The sequence below is a fragment of the Oncorhynchus clarkii genome, chromosome 11 (assembly GCF_045791955.1).
Source record: "Oncorhynchus clarkii lewisi isolate Uvic-CL-2024 chromosome 11, UVic_Ocla_1.0, whole genome shotgun sequence".
In the NCBI taxonomy this organism is placed as follows: Eukaryota; Metazoa; Chordata; class Actinopteri; order Salmoniformes; family Salmonidae; genus Oncorhynchus; species Oncorhynchus clarkii.
In genome coordinates, this window is record NC_092157.1 from 37018786 (window position 1) to 37036985 (window position 18200).

Sequence of the window (18200 nt, forward strand, 5' to 3'; positions counted from 1 at the left end):
TAATCGCAGCAAAAGGTGGCGCTACAAAGTATTAACTTAAGGGGGCTGAATAATTTTGCACGCCCAATTTTTCAGTTTTTGATTTGTTAAAAAAGTTTGAAATATCCAATAAATGTCATTCCACTTCATGATTGTGTCCCACTTGTTGTTGATTCTTCACAAAAAAAATACAGTTTTATATCTTTATGTTTGAAGCCTGAAATGTGGCAAAAGGTCACAAAGTTCAAGGGGGCCGAATACTTTCGCAAGGCACTGTAACATTGGGTGCTGGTGTGCTTCTGCATCCCTTTTAAGTCGTCACAAATATCCTTCCCATGTCCAGCACAGGAGGTTGGTGGCACCTTAATTGGGGAGGACGGGCTTCAGTTAATGGCTGGAGCGGCATCTGTGGAATGGTGTCAAATACAGACACACATTTTCCATGTTTTTGATGCCATTACATTTGCCCCGTACCAGCCATTATTATGAACTGTCCTCCCTTCAGCAGCCTCCACTGATGTCCAGTCATACTCGGAGTCCCATGCTGCGTTCAAAACAACTTGGAACTCGGAAATCTCAGACTTCTGTGCATTCAAGACAACTGGGAACAACCCCCCCCCCCAGCTCAGACAGGGAAAAAATCATCTTTGTAGAGTTTTGACTTTGTAACCTGAAGATCACTGATGTCATGATTTGACCTGCCTTGACATCATTCCGCCTCAGTTGCAGCATTCAAATCGTGGTCATCATGTGTCTGTGAATCACAACATTAAAGACGATGGGTGATCACTGCATTTCCACAAATTGGGTCAGACACAATACAACATAAGCATTGAGGATAGCATTTTGTTGACAACATGGTGGTTTACACCATGTCTATCTACTGTGTGTGAATGATGGAATCTTACCCAAGCTGTAGGTCCATTTGAGTGTGTGGCCACTTAGGCCTGCACATCAACAGATTTCAGCACCCAAAGAAAATCTTGCTTTTACAAGACAAACATACAGTGCCTTCGGAAAGTATTCAGACACCTGGCCTTTTTTCACATTTTGTAATGTTACAGCCTTATTCTAAAATGTATTCAATTGTTTTCCCACCCCCATCGTCAATCTACACCTAATACCCCATAATGACAAAGCAAAAACAGGTTGTTAGAATGTTTTGCTAATATATAATTTAAAAAAACATTAAAAAAGTAATATCACATTTACATTACTATTCAGACCCTTTACTCAGTACTTTGTTGAAGCACCTTTGGCAGCGATTACGGCCTCGAGTCTTCTTTAGTATGATGCTGCAAGCTTGGCACAGCTGTATTTGGAGAGTTTCTCCCATTCTTCTCTGCAGATCTTCTCAAGCGCCGTCAGGTTGGATGGTAAGCGTCGCTGCACAGCTATTTTCAGGTCTCTCCAAAGATGTTCGATCGGGTTCAAGTCTGGGCTCTGGCTGGGACACTCAAGGACATTCAGAGATTTGTCCTGAAAACACACCTACATTGTCTTGGCTGTGTGCTTATGGTCGTTGTTCTGTTGGAAGGTGAACCTTGTCCCAGTCTGAGGTCCTGAGCGCTCTGGAGCAGGTTTTCACCAAGGATCTCTCTATTCTTTGCTCAGTTCATCTTTCCCTCGATCCTGACTAGTCTCCCAGTCCCTGCCACTGAAAAACAACTGCTGCCACCACAATGCTTCACCGTAGGGATGGTGCCAGATTTCCTCCAGTAGTGTTGCTTGGCATTCAAGCCAAACTGTTCAATCTTGGTTTCATCAGACCAGAGAATCTTGTTTCTCATGGTCTGAGAATCTTTCAGTGCCTTTTGGCAAACTCCAAGTGGACTGTCATGTACCTTTTACTGAGGAGTGGCTTCTGTCTGACCACTCAACCATAAATGCTTGATTGGTGGAGTTCTGCAGAGATGGTTGTCCTTCTGGAAGGTTCTCCCATCTCCACAGAGGAACTCTGGAGCTCTAGAGTGACCATCAGGTTATTGGTCACCTCTCTGACCAAGGCCCTTCTCCCCTGATTGCTCAGTTTGCCCGGGCAGCCAGCTCTAGGAAGAGTCTTGGTGGTTCCAAACTTCTTCCATTTAAGAAAGATGGCCACTGTGTTCTTGGGGACCTTCAAGGCTGCAGACCATTTTTGGTACCCTTCCCCCAGATCTGTGCCTCAACACAATACTGTCTCAGAGCTCTACGGACAATTCCTTCGACCTCACGGCTTGGTTTTTGCTCTGACATGCACTATAGACAGGTGTGTGCCTTTCCAAATCATGTCCAATCAATTGAATTTACCACAGGTGGACTCCTAACAAGTTGTAGAAAGTTGTAGATCAATGGAAACAGGATGCACCGGAGCTCAATTTCAAGTCTCATAGCAAAAGGTCTGAATACTTAAGTAAATAAGATATTTTTGTTTTTAACACATTTGCTAAAATGTCCCTAAAAACTATTTTAGCTTTTGCGATTATGGGGTTGTGTGTAGATTGTTTAGGATTTATTTATTTATTTAATCAATTTTAGAATAAGGTTGTAAAGTAACAAGAGGTCTGAATACTTTCAGAAGGCACTGTACATGGAAAGCATTAATGAAATGGACATTTTTCCAAATATTTACTGACAGCGATTCGATGTAGTCGGAAGTACAGTCTGCCCACACAACTCCATTGTATATTTAAGCAGTAAGGCCAAAAGGGGGTGTGGTATATTGGCCATATACCACAAACCCCCGAGCTGCCTTATCACTATTATAAACTGGTTACCAAAGTAATTAGTAGAGTAAAAATAAGTGTTTTGTCATATCCATGGCATATCACAGCTTTGATATATGTAAATCTCTGGCCCAAACCACCCAGTTGATAATGTGGAGTTGAGTAATGTCAGATAATATTTAATAAGCGTTTGCACCTGATGAAAGCCAGAGACTTGCATATCGTTTGCACCTGTAGCAGTCTTTGGCTAGGTCCTGGTACTCCTAATTCTAATTGGCTTCCTCTCGTTGCCTCCTCTTCTTTATAACTAGTTCTTTGTGGTCAGTAGTCAGGAAGTTGTGGCGACAGAGACAACAAAAGGAAGCCAATGAAGTGCTGGGACAAAATAAAATCTGTGGTCTCTGACAGATGTCATAAATGTGCCCAGTCCACTACCTATTTCACCAAAGATTTGTCAAAAAAAAACAACTTCTGAGCATAAAGTGTTGCTTGAACTTCATTCGATTTTAAATTGTAATAACATTTAAGGCTCAACCCAAAATGGTGATCTAAAATATAATTTATTAGACCATGTGCATTATTGTGCTTACTGAAACACAGTACTTACCAGTTGCCAATACTTATGCAGACTGGTTTCTCAGTGTGGCCTTTTATTTGAACATCTAGCTTACCTGTAAAACAGCTACTTTCAGGTTAAGAACTCACAGGACACCCTTCACAAGGATCACTGTTTATTTTTTGTTAAACTGTTCTTTGATTAAGTCCTCAGACATTTTCACTACTTCCACCCACAATGTTTTGGCAGAGGACCACAGGCTGCATAATGTGTTACAGAGCCCTCCACATCTCCTTTCGATTGGCTTTGACAGAAATGAACACAACTCCAGCTCTTTTTTAGTTCTAACCCTCTGTTCAACCTAAGGAAATGCAAACATTCTTATTCTCATCTAAACCACCTGACCTTTGAGATAATCTCATTGTTTCTTTAGAGGAAACAGATCAGGTGGTTTGGAGCCCAAAAATAAAAAGTCAGACCGCAGCCACTGACTGAAGCTCTTCAGGACCACGATTACATGTCATAGACCTGCTCTACAAACATTTCAATAAGTGCTGAAATAATATTCTTCATATCTTTGGAAGAACCTTTGAGGGCATCTATCTCTATGGGGAGGAGGGAGGAAAATGGGTGAGTTCCATGCTGCAGAACAAGGCAAACTTCAATGCCTTGGACTGAAGCAATGCAATGAGCATAAGAGAAAGCAAACAGATGCAGTGCATTCAGTAGATATTCAGACTCCTTGACTTTTCCAACATTTTGTTACATTACAGCCTTATTCTACAATGGATTAAATCGTTTATCCCCCATCAAATATACGTATGACAAAGCAAAAACAGATGATTTTTTGGGAAAAAATTTACTCACATTTACATAAGTTTTCAGACCCTTTACTCAGTACTTTGTTGAAGCACCTTTGGCAGAGATTACAGCCTTGAGTCTTCTTGGGTATGACGCTACAATCTTGGAACTCTGAAGCTCTATCAGTGACCATTGGGTATCTTGATCACCACCCTGACCTTCTCCCCCGATTGTTCAGTTTGGCTGGGCGGCCAGCTCTAGGAAGAGTCTTGGTGGTTCCAAACTTCTTCCATTTAAGAATGATGGAGGCCACTGTGTTCTGGTGCAGAAATGTTTTGGTACCCTTCCCCAGATCTGTACCTTCGACACAATCCTGTCTCAGAGCTCTACGGACAATTCCTTCAACCTCATGACTTGGCTTTTACTCCGACATGCACTGTCAACTGTGGGACCTTAAAGAAAAGGTGTGTGCCTTTCCAAATAATTGAATTTACCACAGGTGGACTCCAATCAAGTTGTAGAAACATCAAGGATGATCAATGGAAACAGGATACACCTAAGCTCAATTTCGAGTCTCATAGCAAAGTGTCTGAATACTTATGTAAATGTTTATAAATTTGCTAAAATTTCTAAAAACATGTTTTCGCTTTGCCATTATGGTATGTTGTGTATAGACTGATCAGAATATTTAATCCATTTTAGAATAAGGCTGTAACGTAGCAAAATGTGGATAAAGTCAAAGGATCTGAACTCTTTCCAAATGAACTAAGTAATAAAAAAAAATGGACAGCAGTATGACAGGCCATACTTACTGCGGTCAATTACAGGCATTGAGTACAGAAGGGTCATTTTTGGGACGCTGTAGCTAATGTCTTTGAACCTGTAACAATGTCAATCTACTTCCCTCTGTCCCACCTATACACAATGGTGTAAGTACATAAAAACTATGGTGAAGAAACAGCCCTCCAAGTAAAACAAAAACTCAGGACCGAATCCTCAGAATGCTTAAAAAAATTAGAAGTAATCTACCAAAGTAATGACTTCAGATTAGAAAAGAGCTTAAATAATAGTTTGCCGATGTTAATAATCAAATAAAAAAAGGGCGAGCAAGTCAAACAGTGGATATGAAGGACAGTTGGTGTAATCTGACAAACAAACTCAGCACTACATTATTGAATTTGGGAGGTTGGTGCGATCCAGGAGGCAAGCAACAGCGCGCGAGACAACCAGGAAGTTTCTCTCCAGAGGACGAGGCAGTTTCTCTTTACACTAAGGCCACTTTTAAATAGTCATTCTGAATGAGGACCATAACTTTTCTCCCGTGTTCACAGATCTTTGTAGGAGTTCCTTTGAGGAAAACAAAGTTTCTAAGTGGAAGAGCCTGGTGGTTCTCTCTTCTGCAGGGCTGGCGTTTGCCCCACTCACCACCAATAAGATCAAAGTCCCCGCTCAACATGGTCACCACAGCCATGCAACCGAGATAGTCTCCACTCGTGTGCCCAAACCATAACGCACCCCAACAATTACAAACCATGTGCAGTTTGGGTTATAACGATCTCACAAAAAAAATATATCCATTCTCAACAGTCCATAAATTCATCTTGCCCAATTTTGTGTCTTCTTTGATCCTCTGTGGCTTTATCAAAGAAAGTTGAAGTCCAGAGAGAAGTTGTACCATACCACTGCTGCTCTGAATACAATCCACAAAAGACAACCTAAAGTTGCCTTTGCTGTTGTTGCTGCAGTGTCATTCATATGGGTGTATCATATAGATTTGATATTTGTTTCAGTTGATCCCCGTTGCCACAGCCCTTTTGGATGTAGTCTTTCAGTTTTGCCAACCAGGTGCTTTGTGTATGTACTGTATATACACATGAATGTATTGACATTGCGGGAGTGTCTGTAGATGTAAAGTGTGTGTGTTAGTGTATATGGTTGACTGTGCGAGGTGTTTGTATGTATACTGTATGTATTGTACAGTGGTACGTGAGAAGGTCCAGTGTGGTGGTGGCAGCAACACCAGTGTTTGTTGTCAGGACTGTGCTGTAGTTAGGTACACTGCTGTAGCTCAGCTCCCTCTGGCAGCTGGGTAAGACCACGCTGGCTGTGCAGGCCACTACTTGTCCCCCAGGATGGCGTACTGGTTACCAAGCTCCAACTGCTGCAGGGAAGCGCCACTGCCGCCCTCCTCTCGGCCACGGTTTTTGTGCTTCACAACCTCAAAGGTCTTCTCCATCTCTCTGTCCCTGAAACAAGCATTGGACATATTAAACAAAGTTTCTACACTGTGTCTAAAGACATCCACATACATTAGTTTGGTTTGCTCCTAGCAGAATTCAGCTAGGCGAAACAACATCTGCTTGTATACCCCTTAAAGACAGTCACTTGAAAAACAAGAAAATAATATTACTGTCGTTTGACCCTCGAGCCACCGAAGAAACAACCAGAAACACTTCCTCAAAATTGTCAGAATTAATCCAAGATAAATCAAATGTGTCATTAAGTTAGATGTTTTGGCCAAGGAAGTCTTAGTCGCATAATTTTACATTTAGTGCAGTGAACAACGTTGCATGAAAATTAGTCGTCTCTCGCTGAGACTACACTTCATGTTCCCACTCATACTAAGAGTAGTACTGATAACCAGTCACCAACGAAGGGGCGTTGACTTCGGCTATTGAACTTTGTCTTACATCAAGAGAAATGTTGAGCGCACTACGGTTGACCCTAGTTAGTCAACTGGTTGATTGTTTGGTTGTTAGGCTGTTTGTCGACGGAGATCGTTTTAGTCGATCAGTAACATTCAGAAAGTATTCAAACCCCTCAACTTTTTCCCCACACTTTGCTACGTTACAGCCTTATTCTAACATGGATTAAATTGGTTTCCCCCCTGATCAATCTACACACAATACCCCAAAATGACAAAGAAAAAACAGGCTTTTAGAAATATTTGCAAATGTATTAAGAAAAGGAAAACTGAAACATGTACATACTTTGTTAAAGCACCGTTGGCAGCGATTATAGGCTTGAGTCTTTGGTACAAGCTTGGCACACCTGTATTTGATCTCTGCAGATCCTCTCAAGCTCTGTCAGGTTGTTTTCCAGAAATATTAGATCGGGTTCAAGTCAGGGCTCTGGCTGGGACACTCAAGGACATTGAGACTTGAACCAAAAACACACTTAAAATTGTCTTGGCTGTGTGCCTAGGGTCGTTGTCCTGTTGGAAGGTGAACCGTACCCCAGTCTGAGGTCCTGAGCACTCTGGACGAGGTTTTCACTAAGGATGTCTCAATATTTTGCTCCATTCATCTTTTCCTCGATCCTGACTAGTTTCCCAGTCCCTGCCGCTGAAAAATAACCGCACTGCATGATGCTGCCACCACCAAGCTTCACCGTAGGGATGGTGCCAGATTTCCTCCGGACGTGTCGCTTGGCATTCAAGACAGAAAATATTGTTTCTCATGGTCTGAGAGTCTTCAGGTGCCTTTTGGCAAACTCCAAGTGGACTGTCATGTGCCTTTTGGCAAACTCCAAGTGGACTGTCATGTGCCTTTTACGGAGGAATGGCTTCCATCTGGCCACTCTACCATGAAGGCCTGATTGGTGGAGTGTTGCAGAGATGGTTGTTCTTCTGAAAGGTTCTCCCATCTCCACAGAGGAACTCTGGAGCACTGTCAGAAAGTACATTGAGTTCTTGGTCACCTCCCTGACCAAGGCCGTTCTCCCCCGACTGCTCAGTTTGGCTGTGAGGCCAGCTCTAGGAGTCTGTGTGGTTCCAAACTTAATCCATTTATGGAGGCCACTGTGTTCTTGGGGATCTTCAATGCGGCAGAAATGTTTTGGTACCCTTCCCCAGATGTGCCTTCAACACAATCCTGTCTCAGAGCTCTACACACAATTCCTTCAACCTCACGGCTTGGTTTTTGCTCTGACATGCACTATCAACTGTGGGACCTTACAGTTGAAGTCATAAGTTCACATACACCTTAGCCAAATACATTGAAACTCAGTTTTTCACAATTCCTGACATTTATCTTAGTAAAAATTCCTGTCTTAGGTCAGTTAGAATCACCACTTTTTTTAAGAATGCGAACTGTCAGAATAATAGTAGTGAGAATGACTTATTTCAGCTTTTATTTTTTCATCACATTCCCAGTGAGTCAGAAGTTTACATCCACTCAATTAGTATTTGGTAGCATTGCCTTTAAAATTGTTTAACTTGTGCCAAAACGTTTCAGGTAGCCCTTCCACAAGCTTCCCACAATAAGTTGCAATCTCAACCACACTGCCCTAACCCATCTGGACAAGAGGAATACCTATGTGAGAATGCTGTTCATCGACTACAGCTCGGCATTCAACACCATAGTACCCTCCAAGCTCGTCATCAAGCTCGAGACCCTGGGTCTCGACCCCGCCCTGTGAGGGTAGGCAACAACATCTCCTCCCCGCTGATCCTCAACACTGGGGCCCCACAAGGGTGCGTTCTGAGCCCTCTCCTGTACTCCCTGTTCGGCCACGCACGCCTCCAACTCAATCATCAAGTTTGCGGACGACACAACAGTGGTAGGCTTGATTACCAACAACGACGAGACGGCCTACAGGGAGGAGGTGAGGGCCCTCGGAGTGTGGTGTCAGGAAAATAACCTCTCACACAACGTCAACAAAACTAAGGAGATGATTGTGGACTTCAGGAAACAGCAGAGGGAACACCCCCCTATCCACATCGATGGAACAGTAGTGGAGAGGGTAGCAAGTTAAGTTCCTCGGCATACACATCACAGACAAACTGAATTGGTCCACTCACACAGACAGCATCGTGAAGAAGGCGCAGCAGCGCCTCTTCAACCTCAGGAGGCTGAAGAAATTCGGCTTGTCACCAAAAGCACACAAACTTCTACAGATGCACAATCGAGAGCATCCTGGCGGGCTGTATCACCGCCTGGTATGGCAACTGCACCGCCCTCAACCGTAAGGCTCTCCAGAGGGTAGTGAGGTCTGCACAACGCATCACCGGGGGCAAACTACCTGCCCTCCAGGACACCTACACCACCCGATGTCACAGGAAGGCCATAAAGATCATCAAGGACATCAACCACCCGAGGCACTGCCTGTTCACCCCGCTATCATCCAGAAGGCGAGGTCAGTACAGGTGCATCAAAGCTGGGACCGAGAGACTGAAAAACTCAATCTCTTCTATCTCAAGGCCATCAGACTGTTAAACAGCCACCACTAACACGGAGTGGCTGCTGCCAACACACTGACACTGACTCAACTCCAGCCACTTTAATAATGGGAATTGATGGGAAATGTAAATATATCACTAGCCACTTTAAACAATGCTACCTTATATAATGTTACTTACCCTACATTATTAATCTCATATGCATACGTATATACTGTACTCTATATCATCGACTGTATCCTTATGTAATACATGTATCACTAGCCACTTTAAACTATGCCACTTTGTTTACATACTCATCTCATTTGTACATACTGTACTCGATACCATCTACTGTATCTTGCCTATGCTGCTCTGTACCATCACTCATTCATATATCCTTATGTACATATTCTTTATCCCCTTACACTGTGTACAAGACAGTAGTTTTGGAATTGTTAGTTAGATTACTTGTTATTACTGCATTGTCGGAACTAGAAGCACAAGCATTTCGCTACACTCGCATAACATCTGCTAACCATGTGTATGTGACAAATAAAATTTGATTTGATGTTGGGTGAATTTTGTCCCATTCCTCCTGACAGAGCTGGTGTAACTGAGTCAGGTTTGTAGGCATCCTTGCTTGCACATGCTTTTTCAGTTCTGCCCAGAAATGTTCTATAGGATTGAGGTCAGGGCTTTGTGATGGCCACTCCAATACCATGACTGTTGTCCTTAAGCCATTTTGCCACAACATTGGAAGTATGCTTGGGGGTCATTGTCCATCTGGAAGACCCATTTGTGACCAAGCTTTAACTTCCTGACTGATGTCTTGAGATGTTGCTTCAATATATCCACAAATTTCCTACCTCATGATGCCATCTATTTTGTGAAGTGCACCATCTGAAGCAAAGCACCCCTACAATATGATGCTGCCACCCCCATGCTTCACGGTTGGGATGGTGTCCTTTTTCCTCCAAGCTTAACGATGGTCATTATGGCCAAACAGTTCTATTTTTGTTTCATCAGATCAGAGGACATTTCTCCAAAAAGTACAATCTTTGTCCCCATGTACAGTTGCAAACCGTAGTCTGGCTTTTTGATGGCGGTTTTGGAGCAGTGGCTTTACCCTTGCCGAGCGGCATTTCAGGTTGTGTTGTTATAGAACTCGTTTTACTGTGGCTATAGATATTTTTGTACCCGTTTCCTCCAGCATCTTCACAAGGTCTTTTGCTGTTGTTCTGGAATTGATTTGCACTTTTCGCACCAAAGTACGTTCATCTCTAGGAGACAGAACGTGTCTCCTTCCTGAGCGGTTTGATGGCTGTGTGGTCCCATGGTGTTTACACTTGCGTATTATTGTTTGTACAGATGAACGTGGTAGCTTCAGGCGTTTGGAAATTGCTCCCAAGGATGAACCAGACTTGTGGAGATCTTGGCTGATTTCTTTTGATTTTCCCATGATGTCAAGCAAAGAGGCACTGAGTTTGAAGATAGGCATTGAAATACATCCACAGGTACAGCTCCAATTGACTCAAATGATGTCAATTCGCCTATCAGAAGCTTCTAAAGCCCTTTCCAAAGCTGTTTAAAGGCACAGTCAACTTAGTGTATGCAAACTTCTGACCCACTGGAATTGTGAAAGTGACTTTATACATCATGCACAAAGTAGATGTCCTAACCAACTTGCCAAAATTATATTTAACAAGAAATTTGTGGAGTGGTTGGAAAAACAAGTTAATGACTCCAACCTAAATGTATGTAAACTTCCAACTTCAACTGTTTCTAGACACGTGTGTGCCTTTCCAAATCATGTCCAATCAATTGAATTTACCACAGGTGTACTCCAATCAAGTTGTTGAAACATCTCAGGGATGATCAATGGAAACAGGATGCATTTGAGCTCAATTTCAAGTGTCATAGCAAAAGCTCAGAATACTAAAGTATAAGGCATGTGTTTTATTTATTTATTCTAAAAACCTTTTTTCACTTTGTCATTATGGGGGTACTGTGTGTAGATTGAGGAAAAACATGAATTTAATTCATTTTTAGAATAAGTCTGCAATGTAACAAAATGTGGAAATGGTCAAGGGGTCTGAATTAGAGGTCGACCGATTATGATTTTTCAACGCCGATACCGATTATTGGATGAGCAAAAAAGCCGATACCGATTAATCGGACGATTTTTATTTATTTGTAATAATGACAATTACAACAATACTGAATGAACACTTATTTTAACTTAATATATCAATAAAATCAATTTAGCCTCAAATAAATAATGAAGCATGTTCAATATGGTTTAAATAATGCAAAAACAAAGTGTTGGAGAAGAAAGTAAAAGTGCAATATGTGCTATGTAAGAAAGCTAACATTTCAGTTCCTTGCTCAGAACATATGAAAGCTGGTGGTTTCTTTTAACATGAGTCTTCAATATTCACAGGTAAGACTTTGGGTTGTAGTTATTATAGGACTATTTCCCTCTATACCATTTGTATTTCATATACCTTTGACTATTGGATGTTCTTATAGGCACTTTAGTATTGCCAGTGTAACAGTATAGCTTCCGTCCCTCTCCTCGCTCCTCCCTGGGCTCGAACCAGCACCATCGACAACAGCCACCGTCGAAGCAGCGTTACCCATGCAGAGCAAGGGGTACAACTACTAGAAGGCTCAGAGAGCGACTGACGTTTGAAACGCTATTAGCGTGCGCTAACTAGCTAGCCATTTCACTTCGATTACACCAGCCTCATCTCGGGAGTTGATAGGCTTGAAGTCATAAACAGAGCAATGCTTGACGCACAACGAAGAGCAGCTGGCAAAACGCACGAAAGTGCTGTTTGAATGAATGTTTACACGCCTGCTTCTGCCTACCACCGCTCAGTCAGATTATATGCAACGCAGGACACGCTAGATAATATCTAGTAATATCGTCAACCATGTGTAGTTAACTAGTGATTGTGATTGTTTTTTATAAGATAAGTTTAATGCTAGCTAGCAACTTACCTTGGCTTACTGCATTCGCGTAACAAGCAGTCTCCTTGTGGAGTGCAACGAGAGAGAGGTAGGTCGTTATTGCGTTGGACTAGTTAACTGCAAGGTTGCAAGATTGGATCCCCCGAGCTGACAATGTGAAAATCTGTCATTCTGCCCCTGAACGAGGCAGTTAAGCCACCGTTCCTAGGCAGTCATTGAAAATAAGAATGTGTTAACTGAATTGCTTAGTTAAATAAAAGGTATAAAAAAATTAAATATATAATTCGGCAAATCTGCGCCCCCCCCCCAAAAAAAGAAGATTTCCGATTGTTATGAAAACTTGAAATCGGCCATTCCAATTAATCGGTCAACCTCTAGTCTGAATACTAGTCGAATGCATTGTACACACACACCCCTCATTGAACTAATCCATTGTGGAGACTAAAACCTAATTTATGCGTGATCTGAAAATGTGGTTGGAGACTCCATATGGAGGGTGTGAAGCAATTGCGGAGCGTCCAGAGGCATGCAGAGGCCAAATACAGCTCCGTACTGCATTCCCATGCACCTCCCAAACGTTGTAACGATGCAGAGGGCTCTGTACAAGCTCCGCATTTACATGATTGGTTGACGGTAGGTGGGGGCGGTACATCCTGTGGGAAACAAACTCACTTCCTTGACAACTGCTCTGCACTTCTCCACGAAGCGCAAGTATGAATGCCCTGGCTTCTGCTGAGGCCGTATCACCGCAAATTCTGCATGGCCAATGCAGACTTCGAATTGACTATGCACCCAGACGTACAATGCACTTCTCTCTACAGAATGCACTCTCCCGCCAATTTGTGCACATTCATTGTTTGTGTTAGATTGTTAGTGTATATCCCCCATTACATATAACACCAGTAGTACATTTACCCCTAATCTACATTGTTACAGTAAATTATATTAATGCATTCAATATTATTATTCCAGTCTTCCTGTTATCATTGTCGGAGTGGACACATTGTAGCATAAGTTGTGCACTCTGCAAACACTTGTGAGAAACAAGTTTTTGTTAATTTAGTCATTGTCTTTTGTGTGGAGCGCTCCTGTCAATGTTGAGTTAGCCTATAGGCTACATGTCCTGCGCGCAAATCTAGGCATATAAATGTGCACATTTGGGGATCTGATCGTATTTCTTACTGGCCTTAACGCACCCCCACTAATGAGCTTCTCAAAGTAATATTCTGACTTCAAACAGCAAGCAAATTAAGTCTGTTTTTACATCCATTGAGAATTACAATAGTTCCTCAATGTATTTGAATATGTTTCCAGCTGTCTACCTTTTGATAAGCACTCAGTGTGAAAGGGAAAAATGTAATTCTCTGAGCCAGTGGAAAAGTAGTAAAATAGGCCTACGTGATTACTTCATATTAGTGCTCGACTTGGACTGAAATAGGTTCCGGTACTTATTTTGGTATCTGGTACTGTTCATATTTAGGTGCAGGAGCTCCACAATACTTTGAGCTAATATTCTATAAAAGGAACAGGAGCTCAAGCAGTAGAAAATTTGAGGTGCCATTACTCAGCTCGAGTGAGCTCCTTTATCCCTTGCGTAAATTTTCTACTGCTGCGTCTGTCCTGAGCTCTCTGGCGGAGGAAACTGAGGGCAGGCCGGACCCAAGTTAATACAATGTTTCAAGTTCGTTGCAGACAGGCCATGTGTAGCTAATGTGATTTATAGGATTTTTATCAGGATATTTTCTACCTGCAATGTTTTTATTTGTTGGCTTTATGTAGGCTATTTTTACATAGTTGGCAATGGCAATAGGTGTTAAGTTTTAGCTTTGTATCTTTTATATTTGGATTAAGCACATGACAATGATTGAGACATGAAGTGGTTATTATAAATTAAATGAAACTGTTTCACATAACTGCCACGCAGGTAAGATAAATTGGCATTCCACATTAGAAAGGTTGCCGACTCCTCACGTAGCGTAGCCTATTACCAGCAACTTCAGGAGAGTAATGGCCAGCAGGAGTGGGCCAGCAGGAGTGGGAAGAGAAAGGTTTCTCTCTTCTGGATATATAGGTCTCTGGCGCCCTCTTGAGGCTTCTGTCTTATTTCATCAAACCGTAATCTTAAAAAGCATCAGACAAGCTCAATGCATACAGTTGATTTTATTAAAACAGACACATCCTATGGAAAAATACACTTTTAAACAAATCCATAACAGACTACTTTCGGTCAACCAAGATTTGTTTAGTTGGGGACAGCCCTAGTGTGCACGAACAGCTGAAAAAACATGCCGGACAGCAAAATGAACAAAAACGTCACAAAACTGTCATAATACATGCGCAAACTTTTCACCTGGGAAGCATGCAACAGGCTTAAGATGAGTGATATCTGAAGTTGAGATTCACTCACCTGCGTGTCTCCACATGTTTGGAGCCGGCCATGAGTGAGGGGAACTGTGTGTCGCTGAAGATCTCAGGGGGCCCCTGGTTGGGGCCACGCTTTGTGGTAGTCAGTCGGGCCCCTGGGGGGCGGTACACCCCAGAAGGCTTGGACTCAGGCACCTCTTCCACCTCTGTAGAGACAAAAGCAAAGATGAAGCAAACCAGTCAATGAAAACAAAGGGCAAGGCTCATCATTAGTAAATCGCCAAAATATCTATTGGAGTAACCCACATACATACACACTACAATAAGACAATGTGGAAGTGATACATAGAGTGGAGAGAAGTATACCCACCAACAGGGGCAGCGGCTGGGGGCGGGGCACCAGATTTGTTCCAGGGTCCAGACATTTTGTCTCCACTGACCAGGATGATCTCTCCATCCTCACCGACCTCCTCCTCATACTCCTCTTCCTCCTTCTCATCACTGCCACAATCGCCAGAGAAAACCCAATCAACAAAAAATGTGCCACTAGTACAGATGTTTAACATTTCATTAGGGTAGTGCCTACTGAATGAATGTTACCCTGTCCCCCCTTATGTTCAGTTTTACCTTATCTGCAGAGCCTGCAGTCTGAGTCCACTGTAGTCCACCTCCTTTGCCTCAAACTCCTTCCACTCCTCGTCCTCCTGCAGACAGAGCACACAGTTTCAGTTACACCCCCCACTAACTGGCGGTTTAGCAATCCACGGCTTCGTAGTTCATACATGTGCTTGTCATCATGTCAATCTCAATTTATCATGTAAAATTTGACCATGCAAAGGAATGTCTGTCAAGGGGCCAAATAACTAGAAACTAGGATCTGGATACAGGCCACACCCTGACTTGGGACGGTCATCACAACATGTAACACTGCCTCTGGAATAAGTGTCACAACCTCTGCACAGAATCACACCAGGGTGACACCCTGATTAATTAGCTAAGGTATCCCAGAGAGGGGACAGGTTGACAGTTAACGTTAGACCGGCACTATCAGCTGCCTAGGCTTGTTGTGCGGTTATCAGAATCAAATGTGCATTTGGTAACTAGCTAACGTTATCTGCTGCAAATGTTACTAACATCATCACCAGTAAGTTATTCGCTCAGTGCATTTCCCGCACAAATGTTTTGAGTCTAACCGCTGCAGTCCCCATTTCTCAGGCAAACCATCTGTAAATTCTGAGAAGATTAGAGGCCTAAGCATCTACTATTGCGAATCGTGCCAACTAACTAAAAACATTACTAATCTTACAAATGGATAAAGTTAAGTCAGTTAACGTAGTTATCTAGCTGATTAACGTTGACCAATCGAGAAAGTTGACACTGTCGCGGCCTAAAGTTATCGAGACATGTCTGCTCACCGTCTGGAATAAGTGTTGAGCTTGCTGGTTTATATAACAGCGAACTAAATTATTTGATTGCTGTTTGAGGAACTAGTTAACAGAACGTAAGGTAGCTAACCTTAAATATGTATCTCCAGAAGTCGTGTGTTAGGCCAGTATAATAACTAGCCAGCCATGGTTTATTACTAAACAGCCACGAGTCCTCACTGTTAGCAGGCAAACTAGCTAGCTAGCAACAGATTGATTTGGCTAGTAGCAGCAGTATGTGCCAACCGTGACTGGCGCGGGGCTAGCCAACGTTACCTTCTCCGGCTGCGCATCTTGATTTTCATTTTTCGTGCCGGACTTCTCCTTTTCCTTCTTGTTCTTTTTCAATATAATTGGTGTGGGCCCAGATGGGGCTTCCTTTCCCTTGCCTCCCTTTTCTTTCTTCTTTTTTTTATCCCTCTTGGCAAAGAAATCATCTAGGCTCTTCTCCGGCGCAGCACCACCAGTCTCTACATCCGCCATTTTCTTTCAGAAATGAATGCTAAGCAATGACAAACGTCAAAACGTCTCTTTAAATCAGTTGATAGGGAGGGTTTAAATTCCTTTTCGAGCAGAGCAATCAAACAACTCCCGTTCTATCGTGAGCAAGAACATGTACCTACTGTCTGACTGCCTGTCTTTCAATGTGCCACATTATTGTAGGGGTGTGCGGCTCGCTCACTGCTATTTGACAGGCGAACCGGATGTCCAGCCAATACCCTCCAAAATGCCCCGGATTAACATGAAGAGAAACATAATGGACATGCTGAAGAACCAATTATATTGCATGTCTTTTTTTTGATGACCCTATCATATTAGCCCGGTAATAATCTGGTACCACACCATGAGGTCTACTGTAGTCGTCTTCACGCATAAATGTCTTGTGTTGATCATTGACTAGTTGATCATGGAACAATAGAGAATCACTTACAAATATATATTTAATGTATTTATGAGTTTACTTGTTGTCTCAAAGCCAGCATTCCAAGTATTTACAGTACAGGCACTGTGGTAGTCTACACTCTGGGTGTGACCTTAGATGAAAATGTAGGTATTTCTGCTCCCCATTCAATGACAGTTCACACTTAAAAATATGTATATTGTGTGTTACTGGTTTCCACTAAAGCAACACATGTGGGATGCCACCGTATGAAACTATGGGCTTAGCATGGGACTGGGCTGCCCATAAAGCAGTTTATTAGGCCTACTATTGGGCTGGGGCACACCAGCGTATGTTGTGTGTTGAGGACCTACACGGTCACCTCACACAAAGATTATGGATATACTGACAAGACACTGTACATGTCTCTCCGCCCTAGCAAAGGGATGCTGTCAAAAAGTGACTGAATTCAAGTGGATTTACCCTAAAGTAAATTTGATGACACCATAATGATGACAAAAAGTTGTCAATTTTTTTCTCCTGCTAATTATTTGCCTATGTTAGGAATGTCATCATATTTACATGCCACTATAGTGTAATTTAGACTGAACAATCATTAACGCTTGTTAAGAATGACTAGACACCGCTCAAATTTTTGGAGCCACTATGGCTGAGAAGTCAATAGAATGCTCATAATGGTGTGACACGAGACAGAGGTGACAGAGATGCAACCCATGTATTCAAAAATGCATTAGAATGAGGAAAATGACCTTGCTTTTCCAAGTGTTAAACCACTACTAGGCTATCTTTTTTCAATGTAACATCCACCAACAGAATATAGATATTATGGTTAAGTGTTTAAGATGATCATGTTACCATGTATTTTAAAATTAAAAAGAAAACAGAAGAAGAACTACAATCCATGGATGTCGGGTGATGAAAAGGCTTGGGATAAAGGTTGAAATCCTGGCTTGTCACATCATCATGCAAACAGGTGTTATGAACAGGTGGTTCAGAACACACATTGAAATCTGAGTTATATAATCACATCCTCCATTTACAAATTCACCAGGAACACAGAACTCAACCATAATGAATTTGTTTATAATCGCAGTACTTTACTGTCTGTTTGAGCATATCACTTAATTCTATCACGTGTGCAATGAGGTCAGAGGGGGAAAAAACAGCCTTATTTGTCAAACGAACTTCTTTGTTGTTGTAATACCCAAATCCACAGGCGCCCAGTGTCACCTTAATTGGGGAGGACTGCTGAATAAATGGGTTCCATGTGTTTGATGCCATTCCATTTCATTCACTCTATTAGAGACATTATTCTGAGCCTTCCTCCCCACAGCAG

The 18200-nt window shown here is 42.4% G+C and overlaps 1 protein-coding gene across 1 annotated transcript; it reads right to left on the bottom strand.

Moving 5' to 3' along the window:
* Positions 1-3402: 3402 nt before the first annotated feature.
* LOC139420485 (protein CDV3 homolog) lies at positions 3403-16682 on the bottom strand. Its single transcript, XM_071170684.1, has 5 exons — positions 16240-16682; positions 15167-15243; positions 14910-15040; positions 14583-14745; positions 3403-6287 (listed from the first exon to the last, which is right to left on the bottom strand). The coding sequence occupies exons 1-5, from the start codon at positions 16444-16446 to the stop codon at positions 6158-6160; spliced, it is 708 nt and encodes a 235-aa protein (XP_071026785.1). The 5' UTR covers positions 16447-16682; the 3' UTR covers positions 3403-6157.
* Between the last annotated feature and the right edge of the window lie 1518 nt (positions 16683-18200).